At 35.8% G+C, this 26,651-nt stretch overlaps 1 protein-coding gene across 1 annotated transcript in view; it reads left to right on the forward strand.

Annotated features, from left to right (window-relative positions):
- TMEM232 (transmembrane protein 232) overlaps positions 1–16,446 on the forward strand; it is a 378,932-nt gene extending 362,486 nt beyond the window's left edge. The window contains 2 exon segments of the mRNA XM_060007168.1: positions 12,277–12,370; positions 16,240–16,446. Coding sequence (XP_059863151.1) covers positions 12,277–12,370; positions 16,240–16,446 — 301 coding nt within the window.
- The last annotated feature ends 10,205 nt before the right edge of the window (positions 16,447–26,651 follow it).

The raw sequence follows: 26,651 nt of genomic DNA on the forward strand, positions 1-26,651 counted from the left end.
TAAAGTGATGAAAGGGAAGAAGCTACAACCAAGATTACTCTACCTGGCAAGGATCTCATTCAGATTTGATGGAGAAATCAAAAGCTTTACAGGCAAGCAAAAGCTAAGAGAATTCAGAACCACCAAACCAGCTCTACAACAAATGCTAAAGGAACTTCTCTAAGTGGGAAACACAAGAGAAGAAAAGGATCTACGAAAAAACCCCAAAACAAGTAAGAAAATGGTCATAGGAACATACATATCGATAATTACCTTAAACGGGAATGTATTAAATGCTCCAGCCAAAGGACACAGGCTTGCTGAATGGATACAAAAACAAGATCCATATATATGCTGTCTACAAGAGACCCACTTCAGACCTAGGGACACATACAGACTGAAAGTGAGGGGATGGAAAAAGATATTCCATGCAAATGGAAATCAAAAGAAAGCTGGAGTAGCTACACTCATATCAGATAAAATAGACTTTAAAATACAGAATGTTACAAGAGAAAAGAAAGGACACTACATAATGATCAAGGAATCAATCCAAGAAAAAGATATAACAATTTTAAATATATATGCCCTCAACATAGGAGCACCTCAATACATAAGGCAACTGCTAACAGCTATAAAAGAGGAAATCAACAGTAACACCATAATAGTGGGGGAATTTAACACCTCACTTACACAAATGGACAGATCATCCAAAATGAAAATAATTAACAGAAGCTTTAAATGACACAATAGACCAGATAGATTTAACTGTTATTTATAGGATATTCCATCAAAAACCAGCATATTACACTTTCTCCTCAAGTGCGCATGGAACATTCTCCAGGATAGATCACATCTTGGGTCACAAATCAAGCCTCAGAAAATTGAAATCATATCAAGCATCTTTTCTGACAACAACGCTATGAGATTAGAAATGAATTACAGGGAAAAAAACGTAAAAAACACAAACACATGGTGGCTAAACAATACATTACTAAACAACCAAGAGATCACTGAAGAAATCAAAGAGGAAATCAAAAACTACCTAGAGACAAATGACAATGAAAAAACGATCCAAAACCTATGGGATGCAGCAAAAGCAGTTCTAAGAGGGAAGTTTACAGCTATACAAGCCTACCTCAAGAAACAAAAAAAATCTCAAGTAAACAATCTAAACTTACACCTAGAGGAACTAGAGAAAGAAGAACAAACAAAACCTAAAGGTAGCAGAAGGAAAGAAAGCATAAAGATCGAGAAGAAATAAATGAAATAAAAACAAAGAAAATAGCAAAGATCAATAAAACTAAAAGCTGGTTCTTTGAGAAGATAAACAAAATTGATAAACCATTAGCCAGACTCATCCAGAAAAATAGGGAGAGGACTCAAATCAATAAAATTAGAAATGAAAAAGAAGCTACAACAGATACCGCAGAAATATAAAGCATCCTAAGAGACTATTACAAGCAACTCTATGCCAATAAATTGGACAACCTGGAAGAAATGGACAAATTCTTAGAAAGGTAAAACCTTCCAAGACTGAACCAGGAAGAAACAGAAAATATGAACATACCAATCAAAAGTAATGAAATTGAAACTGTGATTAAAAATCTTCCAACAAACAAAAGTCCAGGACCAGATGGCTTCACAGGTGAATTCTATCAAACATTTAGAGAAGAATTAACACCCATGCTTCTCAAACTCTTCCAAAAAATTGCAGAGGAAGGAACACTCCCAAACTCATTCTATGAGGCCACCACCACCCTGATACCAATACCAGACAAAGATACTACAAAAAAAGAGAATTACAGACCAATATCACTGATGAATATAGATGCAAAAATCCTCCACAAAATACTAGCAAATGGAATCCAACAACACCTTAAAAGGATCATACACCATGATCAAGTGGGATTTATCCAAGGGATGCAAGGATTCTTCAATATATGCAAATCAATCAATGTGATACACCATATTAACAAATTGAAGAATAAAAACCATATGATCATCTCAATAGATGCAGAAAAAACTTTTGACAAAATTCACCACCCATTTATAATAAAAACTCTCCAGAAAGTGGGCACAGAGGGAACCTACCTCAACATAATAAAGGCCATATATGACAAACCTACAGCAAACATCATTCTTAATGTTGAAAAACTGAAAGCATTTCCTCTAAGACTAGGAACGAGACAAGGTTGTCCACTCATACCACTATTATTCAGCATAGTTTTGGAAGTCCTAGCCACAGCAGTCAGAGAAGGAAAAGAAATAAAAGGAATACGAATTGGAAAAGAAAAAGTAAAACTGTCACTGTTTGCAAATGACATGATACTATACATAGAGAATCCTAAAAATGCCACCAGAAAACTACTAGAGCTAATCAATGAATTTGGTAAAGTTGCAGGATACAAAACTCTTGCATTCCTATACACTAATGATGAAAAATCTGAAAGAGAAATTAAAGAAACACTCCCATTTGCCATTGCAACAAAAAATATTACATACCTAGGAATAAAGCTACCTAGGGAGACAAAAGACGTGTATGCAGAAAACTATAAGACACTGATGAAAGAAATTAAAGATGATACCAACATATGGAGAGATATACCATGTTCTTGGATTGGAATAATCAACATTGTGAAAATGACTATACTACCCAAAGCAATCTACAGATTCAATACAATCCCTATCAAATTACCAATGGCATTTTTTACAGAACTAGAACAAATCATCTTAAAATTTGTATGGAGACACAAAAGACCCCAAATAGCTAAAGCAGTCTTGAGGGGAAAAAACGGAGCTGGGGAAATCAGACTCCCTGACTTCAGACTATACTACAAAGCTACAGTAGTTAAGACAATATGGTACTGGCACAAAAAGAGAAACAGAGATCAATGGAACAAGATAGAAAGCCCAGAGATAAACCCATGCACCTATGGTCAACTAATCTGTGACAAAGGAGGCAAAGATATACAATGGAGAAAAGTCAGTCTCTTCAGTAAGTGGTGCTGGGAAAACTGGACAGCTACATATAAAAGAATTAAATTAGAACACTCCCTAACACCATACACAAAAATAAACTCAAAATAGTTTCGAGACCTAAATGTTAGACCAGACACTATAAAACTCGTAGAGGAAAACATAGGAAGAACACTCTTTGACATAAATCACAGCAAGGTCTTTTTTGATCCACCTCTTAGAGTAATGGAGATAAAAAGAAAAATAAACAAATGGGACCTAATGAGACTGCAAAGCTTTTGCACAGCAAAGGAAACCATAATCAAGATGAAAAGACATCCCTCAGAATGTGAGAAAATATTTGCAAACAAATTAATGGACAAAGGATTAATCTAAATATATAAATAGCTCATGCAGCTCAATATTAAAGAAATGAACAACCCAATCAAAAAATGGGCAGAAGACCTAAATAGACATTTCTCCAAAGAAGACATACAGATGGGCAAGAAGCACATGAAAAGCTGCTCAACATCACTAATTATTAGAGAAATGCAAATCAAAACTACAACGAGGTATCACCTCACACCAGTTAGAATAGGCATCATCAGAAAATCTACAAACAACAAATGCCGGAGAGGGTGTGGAGAAAAGGGAACCCTCTTCCACTGTTGGTGGGAATGTAAATGGATACAGCCACTATGGGGAACAGTATGGAGGTTCCTAAAAAAACTAAAAATAGAATTACCATATGATCCGGCAATCCCACTACTGGGCATATACTCAGAGAAAACCATAATTCAAAAAGACACATGCACCCCAATGTTCATTGCAGTACTATTTACAATAGCCAGGTCATGGAAGCAACCTAAATGCCCATCGACAGATGAATGGATAAAGAAGTTGTGGTACACATATACAATGGAATATTGCTCAGCCCTAAAAAGGAATGAAATTCAGTCATTTGTTGAGACGTGGATGGACCTAGAGACTGTCATACAGAGTGAAGTAAGTTAGAAAGAGAAAAACATATATTGTATATTAATGCATGTATGTGGAACCTAGAAAAATGGTACAGATGAACCAGTTTGAAGGGCAGAAATTGAGACACAGATGTAGAGAACAAACGTATGGACACCAAGGTGGGAAAAACCGCAGTGGGGCGGGGATTGTGGTGTGTTGAATTCGGTGATTGGGATTGCCATGTATACACTGATGTGCATGAAATTGATGACTAATAAGAACCTGCAGTATAAAAAAACAAAGATAAAAAACAACTAATACTAAACTGTCTTTGCGTTATTTGTATGGAAATATGTTAATATAAATGTTTCAGACATTACATGAAATTTCTAAAAATCTTATATGTTCTGGTATAATGTTATAAGTCATAATTCTGGTTATTACTTTAAAATGTATATCTCAGAAATAACTAAATTTCCTTGTCAATTGCATTATTATGAGCTTTCATAAAATCTTTAACCATGGTCATTTTTAAGTCATTTACAGACAGTTCTGGGTGTACTCTGATGCTTCTGCAAAAGTGTTCCTGTAATAGGGTTTCATCTTCAAGGAATTCATGGAAAAGACTCTGACAAGTACAGGTTTCTGTTAACTGACTATACTGCTGAACTGCATGAATAAGCATTTTCAGAACTCTAATGGAAAACTGATGAATTCATAAAAGTGCTAACAAAAGATGAAGATGAAACAAAAATTAATTACATGGGACTGAGTGAACTGATGAGGATGATTATAAGTTTTGTGACTTTCTGTTTGAATAATAAAAAAAAATCCCACAAGGACTCAGAGGCAAAAAATATACAAATCAATTTTCACTGCAAAGTAAAGGAGCTGTTACAGTGGAGGATTACTGGACTGAATGTCAATATTATGACATAGTATGAGTGTGTTTTGTGTTTGGTAATTGCAATCATTGTTGCTTTTGTTGTGGTCGTCCATTTACAATGCTTGGTGTCAGTTTATTTATCTCTTGTAAAAATAAAATACAGTGTGTGTGTGTGTGTGAGAAAAAAAAATAAAATAAAAAGGATCAGACACCATGATCACAAGGGACTTATCCCAGGGATGCAAGAATTTTTTAATATCTGCAAATCAATCAGTGTGGCACACCACATTAACAAACTGAAGAATAGAAACAGTATGATCATCTCAATAAATGCAGGAAAAACTTCTGCCAAATTTCAAAATCCATTTATTTAAAAAATTCTTCAGATAGTGTGCATAAAGGAAGCATACCTCAACATAATAAAGGCCATATATGACAAACCCATAGCTAACATCATACTCAATGGTGAAAAGCTGAAAGCATTTCCTCTAACATCAAGAATAAGACAAGGTTGCCCACTTTTGTTACTTGTATTCAACACAGTATTGGAAGTCCTAGCCACAGTAATCAGAGAATAAAAAAGAAATAAAAGGAATCCACATTGGAAAGCAAAAGTAAAACTGTCACTGTTTGCAGGTGACATGATACTATATATAAAAAATCCTAAAGTTGCCACCAGAAAACTACTAGAGCTCATCAATGAATTTGGTAAAGTTTGCAGGATACAAAATTAATACACAGAAATCTCTTGCATTAATATACACTAACAGACTATCAGAAAGAGAAATTAATGAAACCAACCCATTTACCATCACATCAAAAATCATAAAATACCTAGACATAAATTTACCTAAGGAGGTAAAAGACCTGTACTCAGAAAACTGTAAGACACTGCTGAAAGAAATTGAAGACAACACAAAGAGATGGAAAGATAAACCGTGTTCTTTGATTGTAAGAATTAATATTGTTACAAGGGCCAAACTACCCAAGGCAGTGTACAGATTCAGTTCAATCCCTATCAAAATACCAAGGGCAGTTTTCATAGAACTAGAACAAATAATTTTCAAATGTATACAGAAACACAAAAGACCCTGAATAGGTGAAACAATCTTGAGAAAAGAAGAACAGAGCTGGAAGAATCATGCTCTCTGACTTCAGTCTATACTCCAAAGCTTCAGTAAACAAATCAGTATGGCACTGGCACAAAAGCAGACACATACATTAATGGAACAGAATAGAGAGCCCAGAAATGCTCACACACTTATGGTAAATTAATCTATGACAAAGAGGCATGGATATACAATGGAGAAAAAACAGTCTCTTTAAAAAGTGGTGCTGGGACAAATGGACAGCTACATGTAAAAGAATGAAATTAGAACATTCTCTAACACCATATACATAAATAAACTCAAAATGGATTAAAGACCTAAATGTAAATAAAAGTAAAGACCTAAATGTAAGACCACAACCCATAAAACTCCTAGAGCAATACATAGGCTGACATTTTTGGGGGGATCTTTCTCTTAAAGCACAGGAAATAAACAAATGTGACCTATTTAAACTTGAGCTTTTGCACAAAAAATGGCAACCATCAACAAAACAGAAAGACATCCTACTGAATGGGAGAAAATATCTGTAAATGGTATGACCAATAAGGGGTTAACCTCCAAAATATATAAACACCTCATACAACTCAACATCAAGAAAACAAACAACTCGATTTTTAAAATGGAAAGGAGATCTGAATAGACATTTTTCCAAAAAGGACATGCAGATAGCCAACAGGCACATGAAAAGCTACTCTACATCATTAATCATATGGAAAATGCAAATCAAGATCACAATGAGCTATCACCTCACACTTGTCAGAATGGCTTTCTTCAAAAAGAACACATATAACAAAACATTGGCAAGGATGTAGAGAAAAGGGACCTCTTGTACACTGTTATTGGGAATGTAAACTGGCGCAGCCACTGTGGAAAACAGTATGGAGGTTTCTCAAAAAACTAAAAACAGAACTACCATATGACCTAGCAATTCCACTCCTGGGTGTATATCCAAGAAAACAGAAAACAACAAACAAAAACTCAAAGCACTAATTAAAAAACAAACAAACATGCATCCCAATGTTCACTGCAGCATTATTTACAATTGCCAAGATATGGAAGCAACCTAAGTGTTCATCAGCAGATGAATAGATAAAGGTGTGGTATATATATGTACAATGGACTACTACTCAGTCATGAAAAAGAATGAAAATTTTCCATTTGCTACATGGATTGACTTGAAGGATCTTATGCTAAGTGAAATAAGTCAGACAGAAAAACTTTATGATATCACTTATATGTGAAATCTAAAAAATACAACAAACTAGTCAATATAACAAAGCAGAAAGAGACTCACAGATATAATGAACTAGTGGTTACCAGTAGGAAGAGAGAAGAGGAAGGGGCAAGATAGGGGTAGTGAACAAAGAGGTATAAACTATTATGTATAAAGTAAGCTACAAGGATTCCAAAAGAGGAAATAGAGCCAATATTTACAATAACTATAAATGGAGTATAACCTTTAAAGTTGTAAATCACTGTATTGTACACCTGTTACTTATATAATGTACATGAAATATACTGCAATAAATTTTTTTTAAAAAAAAAATTTTAAAAAACAGACACATTAGAAGGATCATACCCCATGATCATGTGGGATTTACCTCTTGAATGCAAGGATGATTCAACATATTTAAATCAATAAATGTGATATACCACATTGATAGAATGAAAGATAGAAACCATATGATTATCTCACTAGATGCAGAAAAAGCATTTGACAAAATTCAAATTTTCACATTCTCATGATAAAAACTCAACAAATTGGGTATAGAAGGGGTATACTTCAAGATAACAAAGGACATAAATGATAAGCCCACAGCTAACATTATACTCAATTACAATTATTTGGAATAAGTTAAGTTTAGAATCAGTGAAAGGTCCTATATCCATGACATTTTTGAGAATCATACATCCATGCTGGACCTCAAAAATGAAAATGAAGTATACTAGAGAAAATGCCAACCAATGAGTCTGTGCGTGTTCAATTTCTCTCATAAAAAAGTGGGATAAGAGATCAAGTCATTCAATTGCTGAACAAGGATATAATTCTGTGGTTTGTTTAAATAATACAGTATCTTCCCCTTATTGGGTAATTCCAAAGATTATTATAGTCTGCCTGAGATAAAAGCAAACAGAGGAACAGAGTGATAAATAATACTAAGTGGCAGGATGAAAATTTGCTTAGAGATCAGAGTCCAGAACCTGCTAAATTGATTAGGTCAGAGTGGGAGATGCAGGATTAAAGAGGCCTGAGACATGGTTATTCATGTGCTCCTGGGGAATACCTTCTAAAGCATGCTCACTCCATATTTTACATCCTCAGAAGAGCTTGGGGACTTGAAAAACCATAACTCTATAAGGAACAGTATTATCCCTTGTTTTGGTTTTTTTGTGTGTGTTGTTTTTTCTTTTTGTAAGTATCTCTGTATATTTCTTATCCTTGATATATTTAAAAAAAAATGAACATGTCCTAAATGTCTTTTCTTCAGTCTGTAATCATCCTACTGGGACAAAACTATGCATAACTCATTCAGGAAATTTTCTCTTACTCTCAGACTAAGTTCAATTATGTCATCTGCGATGTTTGTCCACCAGAGAACCCTGTTTTACAGCAATTTTTCCAGTGTACTATAAATGTCTCTTTACATGTCTCCCTCCCATGTGAACTTTGAATTTCTGGACTGCAATATCTAAGTTAAATTTTTTTCTCTTCTCAGTCCTTATAATAACATTCCTCCTGCAATAAATGTTTCAGCAAATGAATGAATAAAATGTGACCTTATCTGGGTAGCTAAGATAAGGATTTCAAGATGAGATCATCTTGAATTAGGGTGCATCAAAGAGAAACTGCACCAGACAAATTAAACAGGTGAACAAAACTTTACTCAAGTCTTGCAATAGGGGAGAGAGATTGAACTTAACTCCCCTGAAACAAAAGACAGGAGGTTTTTTGATGCTGAGGTGAGCTAGTGGAAAAGTATTGGAAGATGTTAGAGGAGAGGTTGGTCAATGTGATTAGGTCATTGTGTTTGCTAATTGCCACCTAAGTTAGATTCCTACTCTTCCACAGAGACTGGAAGATAGGAACACTATCTTTCTTGATGATTTTATTTTAAAGGGATGGCTCCCAGGTCCTTGAGAAAAGTGTTCCTGGATAATAGAACTGGCAAAAGGCTGGGAGAAGAGAAATAATTTACAATTGCAGTTTTCTACAGTAAAAGCTCTAAGACAAGGGAGATCAGGTGCCTAGAGTCGGGAAGAAGCCTGTCTAAGCTTTAGTCAAGCTTTAGCTTTAGGGAAAGTTAAGGCTGTCTTGGTCACATGGGCCTTAAATCCACAGTGTCCTTGTGTACTTGTAAGAGACAGAAAAGAAGCAGACATAGAGACATGGAAGGAGAAGGCCATTTGAAGACAGAGACAAAGATGGGAGTGATGTATCTACAAGCCAAAGAATGCTAAGGATTTCCAACAGCTACTAGAAGCTAAGAGAAGCCTGGAATGCATTCTTCCCAGAGACTTCAGAGGAACCAACCCTGCCAACACCTTGATTTAGGACTTCTGGCCTCTGGAACTGTGAGAAAATGGATTTCTGGTTATTAAGACTACCAATTTGTGGTAATTTGTTATGGCACACCGAGGATTGTAATATACCATGTTTCTGGGAAGATTTTTCTCTACTTCCCATTTAATTCCAAACATAAGAATTGTACATCTCATTTAAGCCTCATCTTAATTGTTTTGTCTTCCATTACTTTTTCTCTTATTCTCTTCTCTTTTAGTACCACCTAAAAGTCATGCCTTATCCCTCTGAATTTTTTTGATAATGATAATGACAAGGATAGTATAGCTGATACTTGTTTAGTATTTGCTCCATCAAAAGTATTTATGTCTTATCCCTTTTTAATTTTTATAAATACATAACAAGGAAGGTACTATTATTGTTTTGTATTAAAAATGGAGATAGCAAGGAACAGAATGATAAATAATACTAAGTGGCAGGATGAAAATTTGCTTAGAGATCTGAGTCCAGAACCTGTTTCTTAACCATTTTACTACATTTTTCTGTTTATATCATTGAATACTTATCTCTCTTATGTCTCATGTTGTATTATAGTTATTTATACATTTTTCTTTTCCAGTACAAACTATTCAACTGAGATAACTAGAAATCAGGTGCACAAGCATATCCATCTAATCTTCCCATTTTAAAGGCTTTCTAACATTATGTATATTGTTATGCATGTCTTTATCTTAAACTTTTATAATTCAAGAAGGAATTTGAGGCAACTTGCTTGAACACCTTTAACCTTTAACTAATTTAAAAGTTCTGTCTCATTTATCTTTTCACAGCATTTAGCACAATTCTTTGAATATCAGAAGTGCCCAAATTTTGTTGAATGAATATAGTTAACCCAAGTCTCAGCCGCAGATGCCCCCTAACTCCCCAGCATTCTAGAATCATTTTAATATTTCAATAGAATGGCTAGGGCCCCTATTCTACATGCAGTGGGAAGCTTACTGCTCTTCTGCCCCACAATACTTGTGAATCTTATGGGTTAGGAGAGGGCTCCATATATTTTCCCTGGTCACCTGTCACTTGAGTTATTTCCCTTTGAATCCCTCCTATTAGCTCCACTCTAACGACCTACCTCTTGAGATTGTTGTCTTCTTGCTCTACTGGACACTGCTCTGCTGACATAAGAGTGTTGTGTGGTAGACTCTTCTTGATGGCCTGGAATATAAAGGGGATTAAAACATCACAACTTTCATTTATTCATTCAGTAATTTACCAAATATACACACATTCATTCAGTGTCTAGTGGCACCGTGTAGGTCACTGTGGAGTCAATGATAAAAAAAACAAAATCTCCACAATCATGTAGCTCATATTTCTAGTCAGGAAAAAAAAAATTTCATACAGGCTCACAGATAAATGTAAAGTTATGATTAAGTATGATGAAGGAAATGCCCATGGCAGATTGAGAGCTATGGTAGTGGGCTTGAACTGAGAAGCTGAAGAAAAAGTAAGCATTAACCAGCCTTGCAGCAGAGAGAGAGGAGGAGGAGAAGGACATTGGAGAAAGGGGTGGTGACAGCATGTGCAAACAAACAATAGTCAGGTGGAGCAAGGCACATCACAGTAACTGCAAGAAAGCCCATGTATTAGGAACGCATAGACCTGGGCCCAGAAGGGAGAAAAGTAAGTCTGGAGAAGCCACGCAAGCCACTTAAACAAATGCACAGTCTACGTCAGGCTTCCTCAACAAGGAATATAATCTTACTCCTAAAGTTAATGCGGAATTACTGAAGAGTTTGAAGTCAGGGATTGACATGATCCACATTGTATTTTGAAAAAAAAAATTCTGGCTACTGTATAGAGACAAGAATAAAAAGGGTAAGACATGGTGGATGCAGGGATTATAAAAAGGGAGGCCTTAATCCAGGTAAGAGATGATGGTTTAGATTAGGAAAATGATGATGGAGATGACGATAAATGGAAGGATTTGAGAAGTGTTTAGTGCAGCATAAAGCAACCTAGCGATATGAGAGAAGCATGTCAAAAAGGGTATAGACAACAACTTGAAAAAGTGCATATTAGACATTATAGTCTTAAAAACTGATCAGACTTTTTGAATATGGAAATTTTCACCAGCTCTGTCTCTCCTTAGACTCTTTCCTAAGAGCTTTTCTTTTAAACCCACTTTCTCTCCTTCAAAACCATATTCTCTATCACCATTTTGTTGCATCACATATTTCTGAGCTCACAATAATTTCTTCATAATAAATTTAATAATATAATTATGTGGATGGTTTAATACTAAATCTCCACTAGTTTAGGACCCAGCTTGGTACTGCCAACACTTCCATTGAGCTGTTGCTAAATTTTCTGCCACAGTTCCACCCTTATTTGAGAGAAGTATTGAAGTCACATCATTTTTTTTTCTTTTTTAATATATCTTAGATCAAATTCTTAGGCTTAGAATTCCACCAGAACTTCCAGGGTCATGGGGCTGTGTACAGCGACGGGCACTTTCATCTCCCTGTTGGGCATAGTCTATTTCAGGCTCCCTTAAGCCTTTCATACTCTAGCCTCTCATTTGCTACTGACCAGCTGTAGTATTTACATCTCCTAGGAGAAGATTGCCTTTTTATTATTTTCTAGTTCTCATTCTGTATGTCATGCCCTACCCTCAGAAATGTCAGTTTTAAGAACCCAAATGGCTTACAGAAATTAAAAGCTAATATGTAGTAGTCTACACAGAGTAGTTTTCTATGTTAACAATATAGAATCAAAAATCTTAATAATGAGGATTTGTAGATCTATATATTCTGGGGAGGAAGACTACCTATACCTAATATTGGATCTGTTCTTGTGCTCTTTTGAAGAGAACATTCTTCTAAGCCAGAAATCCCCTTGTTTGCATATCCAGATTTTTTTACCAAGGCGGACAAAGAGTTGGCAAGAATCATTGACCATCACGTGAGATTGACTTTCTTAAACTAGAAGCAAAAGCTTTGTTCTTTAAAGGCATTTTGAATCAGAAAGTGTAGTTCTGAGATGGAAACATTAATACATGGAACTCAAAAGTAGAACCATGATTGAGATTTGCCAAACTGAATTATATCTCACTGGACTATCTATATACCTCAGTGCCTTCACTGGGTTACAGAAAATTTGGCTTTCTGCCATTTACAAAATACTAGCCTTATCCTGTTTCCTGAATTAGTTCTGATTTTTTTGTGACAAGAGTCTGATACTGAACACTGAATTCTTCTGTAGTGTAGTTTTAACAACAGAATAAAAATCTTTTGACTCAATTTTCAGTGACTATTCTTTACCCCTGAAATATTAGAAAGACTTTAATCATTCTGTTCTTGGTATCAGTTAAATAAGCAGTGACAATACAAGGCCATTTACTTAACATATTTTTAATCCACTAAGCTATATATTTTTTTTCTTTTTTTTTTGCGGTACACGCGCCTCTCACTGTTGTGGCCTCTCCCGTTGCGGAGCACAGGCTCCGGACGCGCAGGCTCAGCGGCCATGGCCCACGGGCCTAGCCGCTCCGCAGCATGTGGGATCTTCCCGGACCAGGGCACGAACCCATGTCCCCTGCATCGGCAGGCGGACTCCCAACCACTGAGCCACGAGGGAAGCCCCCAACTCATTTTATGACTACTTCTTTTTAGGAGTAGAGTTGGAGTAGGAGAGAGAGTACTTATTTTTGTCTTTTCTTTTAATACAATATAGATTCAATCGCATATAGAATGTGTTTAAATTATTTTTATCACCAGTTCAGTATTATTTCTCAGATTGTATTTATAGTCCCATGGTTTACATTCCTTTTAATTAGTGATATTTTGGGAAATAATAAGTGATTATCTCATTTATTGATCCCATTAAATAGTTATTTATCACATAATCAATATTTTAGCCACCTTAGCAGTGGCCACAAGTATTGGGGTTTGGAAACTGAATGATACCCTGGAATCACAAAATGAGAACTATAGTATTGTTATTTTATTCACTAATAACATTTATGCTAAACCAGTATATCAAATGTACAGGGCATTATAAAAAATTCATAATGGTTCATAAATTGCAACAACTATAATTTTACCATTCACTTCAGCTAACTTATCTGGAATATATTACAAAAGATAGCAGGTTGCCAATGTATATATACACACACATAACATAGTGTAGTTTTAATAACAGAACAAAAATCTTTTGCCTTATCATTCTCTACCCTTGAAAGTTTCAAAAGACCTTGATCACTTTGTGATTAAACACATTGGCCTAAAGAGACAGAGGACAGTGTTTTGAGTGACAGAGAAGAGGCTAGGAAATGCCTCCTAAAAACCATCGTCTTTTCCTCCTTCCAAGGGTATAAGCAATATCTAAGCAATCACTGCCATCAATCTTTACACAGACGGGTAAAGGAATCCTTTCTGCAAATATGTTTGAGAATGGATAGGATCCAAATTGTTTGATCTGTGGCTAGCCTAATCAAATACTTAGCAGTTTAGTAGTATTGATTTGGGAAGGTTTATGAAAGTTTCTCTGGATATCACATTTTAAAAAGTATTCATCTATATACTATTTCCTTTGACATAGCTATAACTATAGTGCTTTGTACTTGTATCTCACACTTTACAAAATGCTCTTACATTAGTTAATTTAATCCTTACAACAACTCTGTAAAACATTTACCAGTAAGAAGAATGTAGCTTTACAATTCAGTTAATTGTCCCAGGTTTTAAAGTTAGTAAATGACTGAGTCTATATATAAAACCAGATACCTGGACTTCAAATCTACTTCTCAGTTTTTCATAGTTGCTCAATTTCTTGGTTTATAATTACCTAAATGGGGGTGGGAAGGTGGAATCTGTAGAACTGACAAGAAACAAAACCACACAGCTACAGTTTTAACTGTACCTACCTGTTGAATTTTGTTGAATTTTATTGAATTTTACCAAGTGTCCCTGATATACAAGGAATAGGGCAGATACCTAATTGTTCAGCAGACATTAAGATACTGTACCTTTTACACTGCTGGTACTCTATAGCGTGATGACTGAATCCTGAGTGAATGGGCTGAATAAAGCAGTATGGTGCTTCTATTTCCCATCAACTTCAAGCATATCTGCAACCTCCTAGTTGCCACAATTGATGATAATAATGGGAAATAAAAGTAAAGGCAATGATTTATCCAAATTGAATTTGTCATAGTCAACAGAGAAAAAAATGGGAAAAAGAAGTTTACATTTTTCTGGGGCTAACAAAAAAAAGGATTATACCATTATGGTGCATTCCAGCCAAGCCAAATTCTAACAAGGAACTAAAAGAGGAAGAGCTGCTTCCTGGTGGTTAGCAATATGGTACCCCATTACTGCTTTTATACATTGCTGTTCAGGAAACCAAAGAATTCTATTTTACTGAGAGTTCTTAAGAATTAATCCTCTGTTGATTTTTCACAATGTAAAGATCAAAGTCGTAAAGTACATAAAGGGTAAATTAGATGTCTTTGTTTATAGGTACTATCATTATTATACCAACTATTACTTTTATATTATAACATAAAATTGGTGTTTTTTTCAAACAATTGATATTATTACATAGTTTATTATATGAGAAAAAATTGTATGTCACAGATGGGTATCATAGAATTGTAGACTAAACCAAGGGCTGAATTTTAGCCTATGCTGGAATGTTCTGAAAGTTTTGCCTCAATTTTCTGGATATTTCATGTAAAAATGGCTTCTGAGAAATGACACTTATATGAATAATAACTGTGTGTAGAAACATTCTCAAGATAAGTGCAGGAAACTTTCCTATTATGTCTTTAAAGCTTAACTGGAAATTTAAAAAGTAGATATGATTTTTTGTTTAATATTTAATCTGAGTGTGTTGACATTTAAAAAATATCTATTGCCTTTGGAAAGCTGAGTGATAGATTCTGAGGTTTAGTTTTGCTTATGAATATCTGTATATCCTAGATGAAAAATCACAGTCATAATTCCCAGCACTGGTATATAGTAATTTTAAATTAATTGATAGGTTGTTAAGCATAGTCTTGTCGTTTGTGAGTGTGCATGGGCTGAGGGTGACAAAATGATCAATATAGGCTGTGTCTTTAGGAATTTTTAACATTTCATGCTAGGGGTCATTCTGCCCTGAACTTCTTACCTGGCCTGACGAGGTGATTACCACCTCTTTTTGCCACATCCCTCATTAAAGATATTAGAAGGGGAAAAAAATGATTATTTGGTTGATTTACCATCATTACTTCCAACTACTTATTCCTAGTATTCCTGCCTCCAGAGAATGGTATTATTGTCATGAAATAATGTGGTCAATTGAGATGAATTCCTTCGAAGTATTTTTACTGGTCTGTTGCAAAATCAGTCTTTGCCCATTAATTTCATTTTCAATCTCATAAGTAATAAATAATATCACTATGCCTTTCACTTTAATTTGGTTTTTCTTTTGCTTTGGCTTGATTTTTCATTTTAGGATTCCATGCTATCATGTAAATACCAATATTGATGATGAAAGGAAATTCCTTTGGTGTATATAAATGTAAACCGTATTATCTCTTTTTTTGGATTGTTGGTTTATTATTATTAAAAATGCTAAGGGAGAATTCTGGTTTTTGTGGGTGTTATACACTTTCTAACAGATAGCTTTTATGTTTTTCCAGTATGGTAGAGTATAAATTCATGAAGAATATCTGTGAGGAAAACTAAGAGAATAATTGGATATAAGAATCTGTATTTTGAGAAGCTAAACTCATATGTTTTTTTCAAGAAAAATCACATATAAATGATACTTTCTCTCTGTAACAGTGGCAGGAAGAGCTAAAGATGTGACAAAAGGAAGACGCAATATGTGAGGCGGAAGAATGGAAAGATAAAGAGTTAGAGGGAAAAAATCGCTTCTAAGAAATTATGAAGAGAAGAGAAGAGAAACTACACAAGCAAACCAAACCCTATGAGCTTCCTCCTAGGACTGAAGTAATTTCATTGGAAAAGAAAATGAGCCCCCAAAACTGAGGTCCATATGCCAGAAATTCATTGCATGAAAGAGACCAAGATAGCTACAGGCTAGGAAAAAATCCTTAATTAACTGTAAAGCATTTCTTAGAAAGGAGTTTATCCTGGTGCATGTTCTTTAATAGTCATATCTTAGTCCGAAATTAACAGTTAGCACTTAGTCACATTTGAGTGAAGTATTTTACTAGATAAATGTTTTCAAGAACGTGGCTAGAACTAATTGACTCTTACCTTGTGATCATACACATACTTAATGATTCTCAGAGTATTGATTTTCATTGGACAGTTAGATGAAAATGAATTGCAAATTATTAATGAGTCACAAATAAGAACTATTTCTTGAAAATGGAATGAACATCAACTGATACTCCTATAATAACTATTATACTAATAAAAGAGGTAAGGCCCCCACTTTGGATTTACATTTCATAGTCAATCTATGCCAAGTCAGATACTCAAGAGACAGATACTTTATCAGGATGTCAAATTCAAATGGCTTCCAGATCAAAAAGGTCACATAAATTAGTGAAAGGGCTATAGAATACCTACTCCATCTAAAGAAACTTCCCACCACTCCATTACACTCTGCAGTGTGTCCAGTGCTGTAGGATCATCTAGTCTTTCAAGAAGACGCCCTCAATCTTTTTAAAAATAAAAGTTGCTAAATTTCAAAATGTTGGCAACCGATTTAAAAAAAAAATCACATACTTTTGGGTTAAATTTGACATGTGGGCCACAAGTTTGTGACCTATATTATGTGAATTTACAGTACCATTCTTTAAGATAACAATAACGTATGGTAGAAAAATGGAAGCAGGGAAGGGTGTTCCTCTTTTGATTCCCTACAGAGCTGATTCAAATTTATGTTGCTGCTCCCAAACCTTTTGACCCATCCTTGTCTTCTCATGCAGAGAATATGTAAGTTCTCAGAAATAATATCCCCCAATGCACCTTTCCAAATACTTTCATCAATCTTTGCTTTCCTTGCATGTGAAAAGAACTCTCTCCCCTAGAAGGCCAGCCAGCCCCTTTTCTCTGAATCTGGTCCCATCCAAATTCTTCCTCCATCAACTATATACTATCCCCCTTTAAGTCCCTCACTTCTATGCAAGGAGGTCTCAATTTTCTACCATCCGTCTATCCACATTACTCAGCGTTACCAAACCCTAACTGCCTTTTAAAGTAATAATCTTTCTTATGGGTTGTAAAGAGATGGAATCACTGGTCTGTAAGTTGTGGGGAAAGGACTCTGGAGATCTAACTGCTACTTATAAGAATTTTTTTAAATCCTGCTGTATCACAACCACCTTTTAGAAACCCAATGTCTGCAATATCAGAACTATCCTGGTGTTCTGAGGCAAGGACTAGTCTGCCTTAAAGCTTCTAAACTGCAGACTTAGGTGGTTTTTTTTTTCCTGTTCTGCTTAGTCTGTTCCCACTTGTTCACCTGCTTTCTAACTTCCACAGTTTTCTTAGTGTTTCTGATGTGCTTTTATCTGTTCTCTTTATGGATTCACATCTTTTTTAAAAAAATAATCCTTCTTCTATCATAGTGGTGGAGATTTGGAAAGGAGCTAAAAAAGAATATATATATATATATATATATATATATACACACACACACACACATATTCGCTTGCAATAAATATATGAAGAATATATAAATTCAAGATTATATATGAATAAAGGTATAAGGGTTCTGATTAATTAACTAGATAGGTAAATACCTTTATTCTTAAATTATTCTTTAAAATTTTTAAATTCTTAGGTTATTCTTTAAAATTTGGCAACACACATCTCATGGATTTCCTCCTGTGTCCTGGGATATCAGCAAAGACTGGGGCTTGTAGCTCTGGGTTCACATTCTAGCTGTGCCTCCTGGCAGCTATGAAACACTGAGCACGTTACTGAACCTATCTGAGCTTCAGTTACTCACTTATAAAAAAATTTACAATTTATGTAGAGTGGTATCAGTCAGAAGCTAATCAGAAAAACAGAAACATGCCAGTCATTTTAACAGAGAGAATTTAACATAAAGAATTGTTTTAAAAGGTGTTAGAGAACTAAGAAAATGAAAAGGGAACATAAAAATACTACAGAAATAGGAGACTACTACCACCTCTAGGGCCAGAAGATCAGAGAGATGAGGGTTGGATAATCAGAATCTAGAATCATGGAGAAAGCACCACACACAGTGGGACTCAGCCCTCTGAGGGGAAGCACTGCCCAGCTCTTGCTAGTACCTCTGATGGGGCATGGTAGGTAGTTTTGAGAGCACAGAAAAAAAAAAAAAGGACACTGGAACAAACTGTCTCTTGCTGAAACCAGGGTGCCAAGAGCAAGACAACAAGAGGAGTCAAGCTCCTTCTTCTTCACCATCCTACAACTCTTCCTGAAGTGTGCCTGTCCCCAACATCACAGAGCAGAGAGAAGGGTGGGTTTGGAGCTGAAGGACACTAGTTAAATAACTGGAAAAGTGTGTAGCTCAATGCCTAGAATCTATTAGGCCAAGCAATAAAATTATTCCTTCTTTTCTACTGCATCTTTTGGTCCTCTTTTCTGCTTTTTCTGTAAGCTTTCCCTTTTAAGTTAATGTAAATGGCTTAAAACGAAACTTTTACTACATTTTATCTTTTTAACTAACCCTCAATTCTTCCGGTAAGTACTTACTTTAACACAAATTCAACTGGTACTCTTTGTAATTTACTCTTAATATTATTTCTGCCTCAACATTAACAAAGGGTTCTATGAGTCTCAGGGTGGGTTGGACACCAGATGGATTTTTTTCAGCTCCTCTCATGTTGTTCAGCCTTAGTCATTTATTTTTCTAGTCTTCCCACTTTAAGTGAGAAAGAAGGAGGAGAATGAGAAAGGTACTCCATGTCTATATACCCTTTACAGCTCCTACAACTCTTATTCATCATTAAGTGAGTCTACTATTCAGAAGTGTTAACCTATCTCAGGTCAGAATTTCTTTCTATCTAAACCTTATTTCTATGCTACTCTATGCTCTTTGCTGACTTTTATTTTAAAAGAACAAGTCTAGGTTTTTCTACATTCATTTATTATAAATTCTCTAAAGGATTTCTCTTAGCAACCACCAAAACAATTTCTTTATCACACAGACTACTTCATAAACCTATTACCTTATTGAGAATGAAATATTTATAGGAATTTTAGCTAGTTTCACTAGGGTATTAGAAATTAAAAGACATATATTAGGGGAGGAGAGAGAAAAGAAATAATAAATTCTGAGTAACAGAAACATAAAAATAAGCATTTCTTTAAGTGCATTTAAAAAAGGAAAATCAAAAGATTTACAAGGTTTGTGGAGCGTGACAAAAAAAAAAGTTTAGGGAAGAAAATATCCAAAACAAATAATTTTGACATTAATGAGTGGGTGTTTGAGAGAAAGGGGTATGTAGAGGTAATAGGTAATTTAAAAAGTAACTCACAGCAACAATTTCAGAAACTCTATGGTAATGTTTAGCAATTACAATTCAAGTAATTGATTCTTCTCTTACCTGTAAAAATCCTTTCTGGGACATATGACTGTAACTGCCTACTAGTTGATTTTAAATGACTGTTCTAATTTTTTTTTAAATTATCAAAAAAATCCAAAGGGGACAGGAATCAGGAGGTTGGAGTAGGAAGATGTGGGGCTCACCTCTACCCACAAACACATAAAAAATACATCTACATGTGGAACAATTCTCACAGAACAACACCTGGAAACTGGCAGAAGAACTGCTGTACAACCAAAGATGCAAGACACATCTCCATGAAACCAGGTAGAAGAGAAAAAAAATAAAAAGGGATCAGGACGAGACTGGTGCCCCTGGGAGGGATCTGTAAGGGAGAGAAGGTCCACACAGGTAGACCCTCAACCTGGGGAGCATCTTTGCCTGAAGGGAAATCCGCTGGGACAGATAGAGGGGCTGGAGAAGCCTAGACTATTCTCAAGGAGTATGCACATGCAGGGCAGAGAGAGACTGGTGCCTTGCCACACTTCCCAATCCAAAGGGGCAAAACCCCAGTCCCACTTGCTCCACACTGTAGCCTGGCACAAGATCAGGGCAGAGAATCAGTCTAGCTGCGCAGAGTCAGACTGGGGTGCCAGGGGTATGATCCTGGCCAAGCTGTGGAGACCATATTCAGCACACACATGGGGGCAGCTGATTGAATGGGGTAGACATTGTCAGCATGTGCACTGGTGGCACAAAAGTACATGAAGCAGCTAAGCTCTGAATCTCAGGCAGACAGGCCCAGGGAGAAGACTCAATCTAGGTGCATGGAGACAGACTGGAGGGCTTGGGATATAGTCCTCAGGGAAGCATGGAGACCACTGTCAGTGCACACACAGCAAGGGGTGAGTCACAGCAGACACTGCTGGCACATGCACTAGGGGACGCCACAGAAACACAGCTTCTGGGTGCTGAGTCTTGCATGGACAGGCCATGGGCAGGAGTATGCAGCTGTTTGTTCCCCAGTGGGAGCACTCCAGCTCTGCCCACTCCACACTGAAGCTTGGAGCCAAATCTGGGGTGGACAGATTCTGGGAGAGGTCTGCCACAGAGCAAGCCCAGGTCCCAAACAGCAGCACAGCCACCTCAATTCCTGTAGCCACAGCCTAGCACTAGGTCTGGGATAAACACAATGGAGAGAGGGATGCAACCTTGGGCTGCTTCTGGGTGGAACTGTGGACACCTGCAAAGGCGGCAGAAATGTTCACTGTGACTATATAGGCCTCGTGCTTCAGTGCATGGCACGGTATGCTCTCAAGGGCAACAGAGCCTGACTGGACCCTTAGTGCTTCTACTTCAATAACTGGGGAGCAGACCTCACCACAACAGGGCAGTAACAGGCATGGAGCAGAGAAGGCCCTACCCCACTTTCAGTGCCAGATCTGGACACCCAACACCAACCACATCCCCTATGAAGGGGATAATGGCCAGCACACTGAGGAAAGATGTAGCTGGAATCCATACAAAAACCAGCCTTCAAACCAAAAATACTGGACTCACACAATCTACACAGGGATGCTCCCACATAAACCATCCCTTCAAGACCACAGTAGATAAATGTTTCTCCTAAATTCATAGAGACAGAGAAACTGAAGTCAAGTGAAAAAGCAGAGGAACTACTCCCCATTAAAAGAACAAGAGAAATCCCCTGAAAGAACAAATAATGAAACTGACCTCACCAATCTACTAGACCCTGAATTCAAAAAGAAGGCACTAAAAATGCTAAAGGAATTAAGATTATTGATAGAAATGCAGATCACTGTAACAAGGAACTAGAAACTATAAAGAGGAACCATTCAAAATTATACAATTCAATTGCTGAGATAAAAACCAATCTAGAAGCAATGAATAGCAGACTAAATGACACAGAAGAAAGAATAAGTGATCTGGAAGACAGAATAATGGAAATCACCTAATCACAACAGCAGACAGGAAGAAAAATGAAAAAAAACAACATACATGATCTAAGGGATAATATAAAACATGCCAACCTACACATAATAGCGATTCCAGAAGGAGAAGAGAGAGAAAAGGGGATCGAAAATGTATTTGAAGACATTATGGCTGAAAGTCTGACACCTAAAGAAAGGAAACAGATATCCAGGTACAGGAAGCACAGAGGGTCCCAAACAAGATGAACCCAAACAGACCCACACCAAGATATATCGCAATTAAAATGGCAAAAGTTAAAGAGATGATTTTAAAGGCAGCAAGAGAAAAACAGAGTCAGTTACAAGCAAACCCCCATAAGGCTATCAGCTGATTTCTCTGCAGAAAATTTGCAGGCTAGAAGGGAGTGGTAAGATATATTCAAAGTCCTGAAAGGGAAAAACTTGCAACCTAGATACTCTACCCAGCAAGATTATCATTTAGAATAGAAGGAGAGATAAAGAACTGCTCAGAAAAAGCAAAAACCAAAGTAATTCAGCAATACCAAACCTACCCTAAGACAAATACTGAAAGTTCTCTAAATAGAAAAGAAGCAAGAATCTATAGGAAAGGGAAAATCACAATAGGAAAGGATTAAAGATGACTTAAATAGGCCAATAAAAAGATCTAAAAACAATCAAAAAATTTAAAAGCATTTATAACTACAATTAACAAAAGAATAAGCATGAAGATGTAAAATGGGACATCAAAAAATCACAAAATGTGGGGGAGGGGAGTATAAAAATGTAGAGCTTTTACAATGTGTTTGAACTTGTCTGACTATCAGTTTAAAGCAAGCAGATATAGTTAAGGCTTGACATACTTGAGATCCAGGGTAACCACAAATCAAAAATATACAACAGATTCACACAAACCAAAAAGAACTCAAGCATAGTACAAAAGAAAACCATCAAAACACAAAAGGAAAAACAAAAAGAAGAAATTACTACTATATATAAAATAGATAATCAACAAGGACCTACTGTATAGCACAGGGGACTATACTCAAAATTTTGTAATAACCTATAAAGGAAAAGAATCTGAAAAAGAACATATGTGTGTATAAAAAACTGAATCACTTTGCTGTACACCTGAAATTAACACACATTGTAAATCTACTGTACTTCCATTAAAAATAAATAAGTGCTTAATATAAATTAAGAAAAAATAAGAAAAATCTCAAATTAACAATTTAACCTACCACCTAAAAGAATGAGAAAAAGAAGAGCAAATGAAAACCAAATTCAACCGAAGGAAGAAAATAATGAAGAACAGAGAGGAAATAAATAAGAGATCAAAAAAATAGACGAGATCAATAAGAGCTGGTTTTTGAAAATATAAACAAAATTGGTAAAGCTCTAGCCAGGCTCACCAAGAAGAAAAGAGAGAGGACCCAATAAATAAATTAAGAAATGAAAGGAGAAATAACAACTGACACCAGAGAAATACAAAAAATCCTCAGAGAATACTATGAACACTTACACACCACCCAATTGGAAAACCTAAAAGAAATGGACAAGTTTCTAGAAACATACAGCCTGCCAAAATTGAGTCAAGAAGAAATAGATAATTTAAACAGACTGATCATTAGAAGTGAAATAGAATCTGTAATAAATTTTTTATTTCTGCAAACATAATCCAGGACTGTATGCTTCACTGGGGAATTCTACCAAACATACAAAGAGTAATTTATACCTATCCTTCTCAAACTATTCCAAAAGATTGAAGAAAAAGGAACATTCCCAAAGTCATTCTGTGAAGCCACCATCACCCTAATACCAACACCAGAAAAATACAGTACAAAAAAGAAAATTACAAGCCAACATCTTTGATGAATATAGATGCAAAATTTTCAACAAAATATAAGCAAACTGAATCCCACAATATATCATTAACCGTGATTAAGTTGGATTCATTTCAGGGTCACAAGGATGGTTCAATGTACACAAATCAATCAGTGTGATACAACACATTAACAAAATGAAAGATAAAAAATCTCATAATCAAGAGATGCAGAAAAAGCATTTGACAAAATTCAACATCCATTCATGATAAAAATTCTCACCAAAATGGGAATAGAGGGAACATATTTCAACATAATAAAAACCTTTTATGACAAACACACAGCCAACATAATACTCAACAGTGAATAGCTGAAATCCTTCCCACTAAATTCATGAACAAGATAAAGATGCCCACTCTTACCACTTCTATTCAACATAGTATTGGAAGTCCTAGCAACAACAATCAGAAAAGAGAAATAACAAGTATCCAAATTGGAAGGAAAGATGTAAAACTGTCACTATTTGCAGATGACCTGTTACTCTATACAGAGAACCCTAAAGTCTTCACATAAAAGATATTAGAACTAATAAATGAATTCAGCAAGGTAGCAGGATACAAGATGAATATACAGAAATCTGTTGCATTTCTTTACGTTAACAATGAAATATCAGAAAGAGAAATTTTAAAAAACAATCCTATTTAAAATCACATTAAAAAATACCTAGGATTGGGCTTCCCTGGTGTTGCAGTGGTTGAGAGTCTGCCTGCTGATGCAGGGGACACAGGTTCGTGCCCCGGTCCGGGAAGATCCCACATACTGCAGAGCGGCTGGGCCCATGAGCCATGGCCGCTGAGCCTGCACGTCCGGAGCCTGTGCTCCGCAACAGGAGAGGCCACAGCAGTGACAGGCCCATGTACCGCAAAAAAAAAAAAGAAAAAAGAAAAAATACCTAGGATTAATCTTAACCCAGGAGGTGAAAGACCTATATGCTGAAAACTATAAAACATCCATTAAGGAAAATAAACATGATTCAAAGAAATTGAAGGATATTCCATGCTCTTGGATGGGAAGAATTAATATTGTTTGCTACCCAAAGCAGTCTACAAATTTAATGCAATCCCTATCAAAATACCCATGACATCTTTCACAGAACAAGAACAAATAATCCTAAAATTATATGGAATCACAAAAGACCCAGAATTGCCAAAGCAATCCTGAGGAAAAAGAACAAAGCTAGGCATAATCCTTAAAGACTTCAGACTATTCTACAAAGCTACAGTAATCAAAGCAGTCTGGTACTGGCACAAAACCATATATATATATATACACACATTTATATAGATATACGATACACACACACACACACACACACACACACACACACACACACATACATACACACCAATGAAATAGAATAGAGAGCCCAGAAATAAACCCACTCACCCCTATGGTCAATTAATCTATGACATAGGAGGCAAGAATATACAAATGGAGAAAAGACAGTTTCTTCAACAAGTGCTGTTGAGAAAGCTGGACAGCTACATGTAAATCAGTAAAATTAGAACACTCCCTCATACCACATACAAAAATAAATGCAAAATGGTTTAAAGTCCTAAATTTAAGACATGACACCATAAAAACTCCTAGAAGACAAGATAGGCAAAACATTCTTGGACATAAATCATAGCAATATTTTCTTAGATCAGTCTCCCAAGGCAAAATAAATAAAAGCAGAAATAAACAAATGGGACCTAATTAAACTTAACAGCTTTGCACAGCAAAGGAAACAATAAACAAAATGAAAAGACAACCTAAAGACTGGGAGAAAATATTTGCAAATGATGCGGCCTACAAGGGCTTACTTTCCAATACATACAAACATCTCATACAGCTCAATATCAAAAAAAACTAACAACCCAATCAAAAAATGAGCAGAAGACCTAGCTAGACATTTCCCCAAAGAAGACATACAGTTGGCCAAGAGGCACATGAAAAGATGCTCAACATTGCTAATTATTAGAAAAATGCAAATCAAAACTACAATGAGATATCACCTCACACCAATAAGAATGGCTATCATCAAAAAGTCTACAAACAATAAATGCTGGAGAGGGTGTGGAGAAAAGAGAACCCTCCTACACTGTTGGTGGTAATGTAACTTGGTACAACCACTATGGAGAACAGTATGGAGGTTCCCTAAAAAACTAAAAATAGAGTTACCATATGATCCAGCCATCCCACTCCTGGGCATATATCTGGAGAAAACCATAATTTGAAAAGATACATGCACCCCAATATTCATTACAGAACTATTTACAATAGCCAAGACATGGAAGCAAACTAAATGTCCACCAACAGAAGAGTGGATAAAGAAGATGCGGTATATATATACAACGGAATATTACTCAGCCATAAAAAAGAATGAAAAATGCCATTTGCAGCAACATGGATGGACCTAGAGATTGTCATACTGAGTGAAGTAAGTCAGACAGAGAAAAACAAATATCATATGATATCACTTACATGTGGAATCTAAAAAGAAAATGACACAAATGAACCTATTTACAAAACAAATAGAGTCACAGATGTAGAAAACAAACTTATGGTTACTGGGGGGAAAAGGGGAGGGCTAAAAATTGGGAGATTTGGATTGACATATACACACTACTATATACAAAATAAATAACTAATAAAGACCTACTGTATAGCACAGGAACTCTACTCAGTGCTCTGTAATGACCTATATGGGAAAGGAATCTAAAAAAAAGTGGATATATGTATAACTGATTCACTTTACTGTACACCTGAAACTAACACAACATTGTAAGTCAACTATACTCCAGTAAAAATAAAATTAAAAATAATACAAATGAGTCAATATACAAAACAGAAACAGACTCACAGACATAGAAAACAAACTATGGTTACCAAAGGGGAAAGGGAAAGGGGAGGGATAAATTAGGAGT

This window comes from Delphinus delphis, chromosome 3, assembly GCF_949987515.2.
Source record: "Delphinus delphis chromosome 3, mDelDel1.2, whole genome shotgun sequence".
NCBI classification, from domain to species: Eukaryota; Metazoa; Chordata; class Mammalia; order Artiodactyla; family Delphinidae; genus Delphinus; species Delphinus delphis.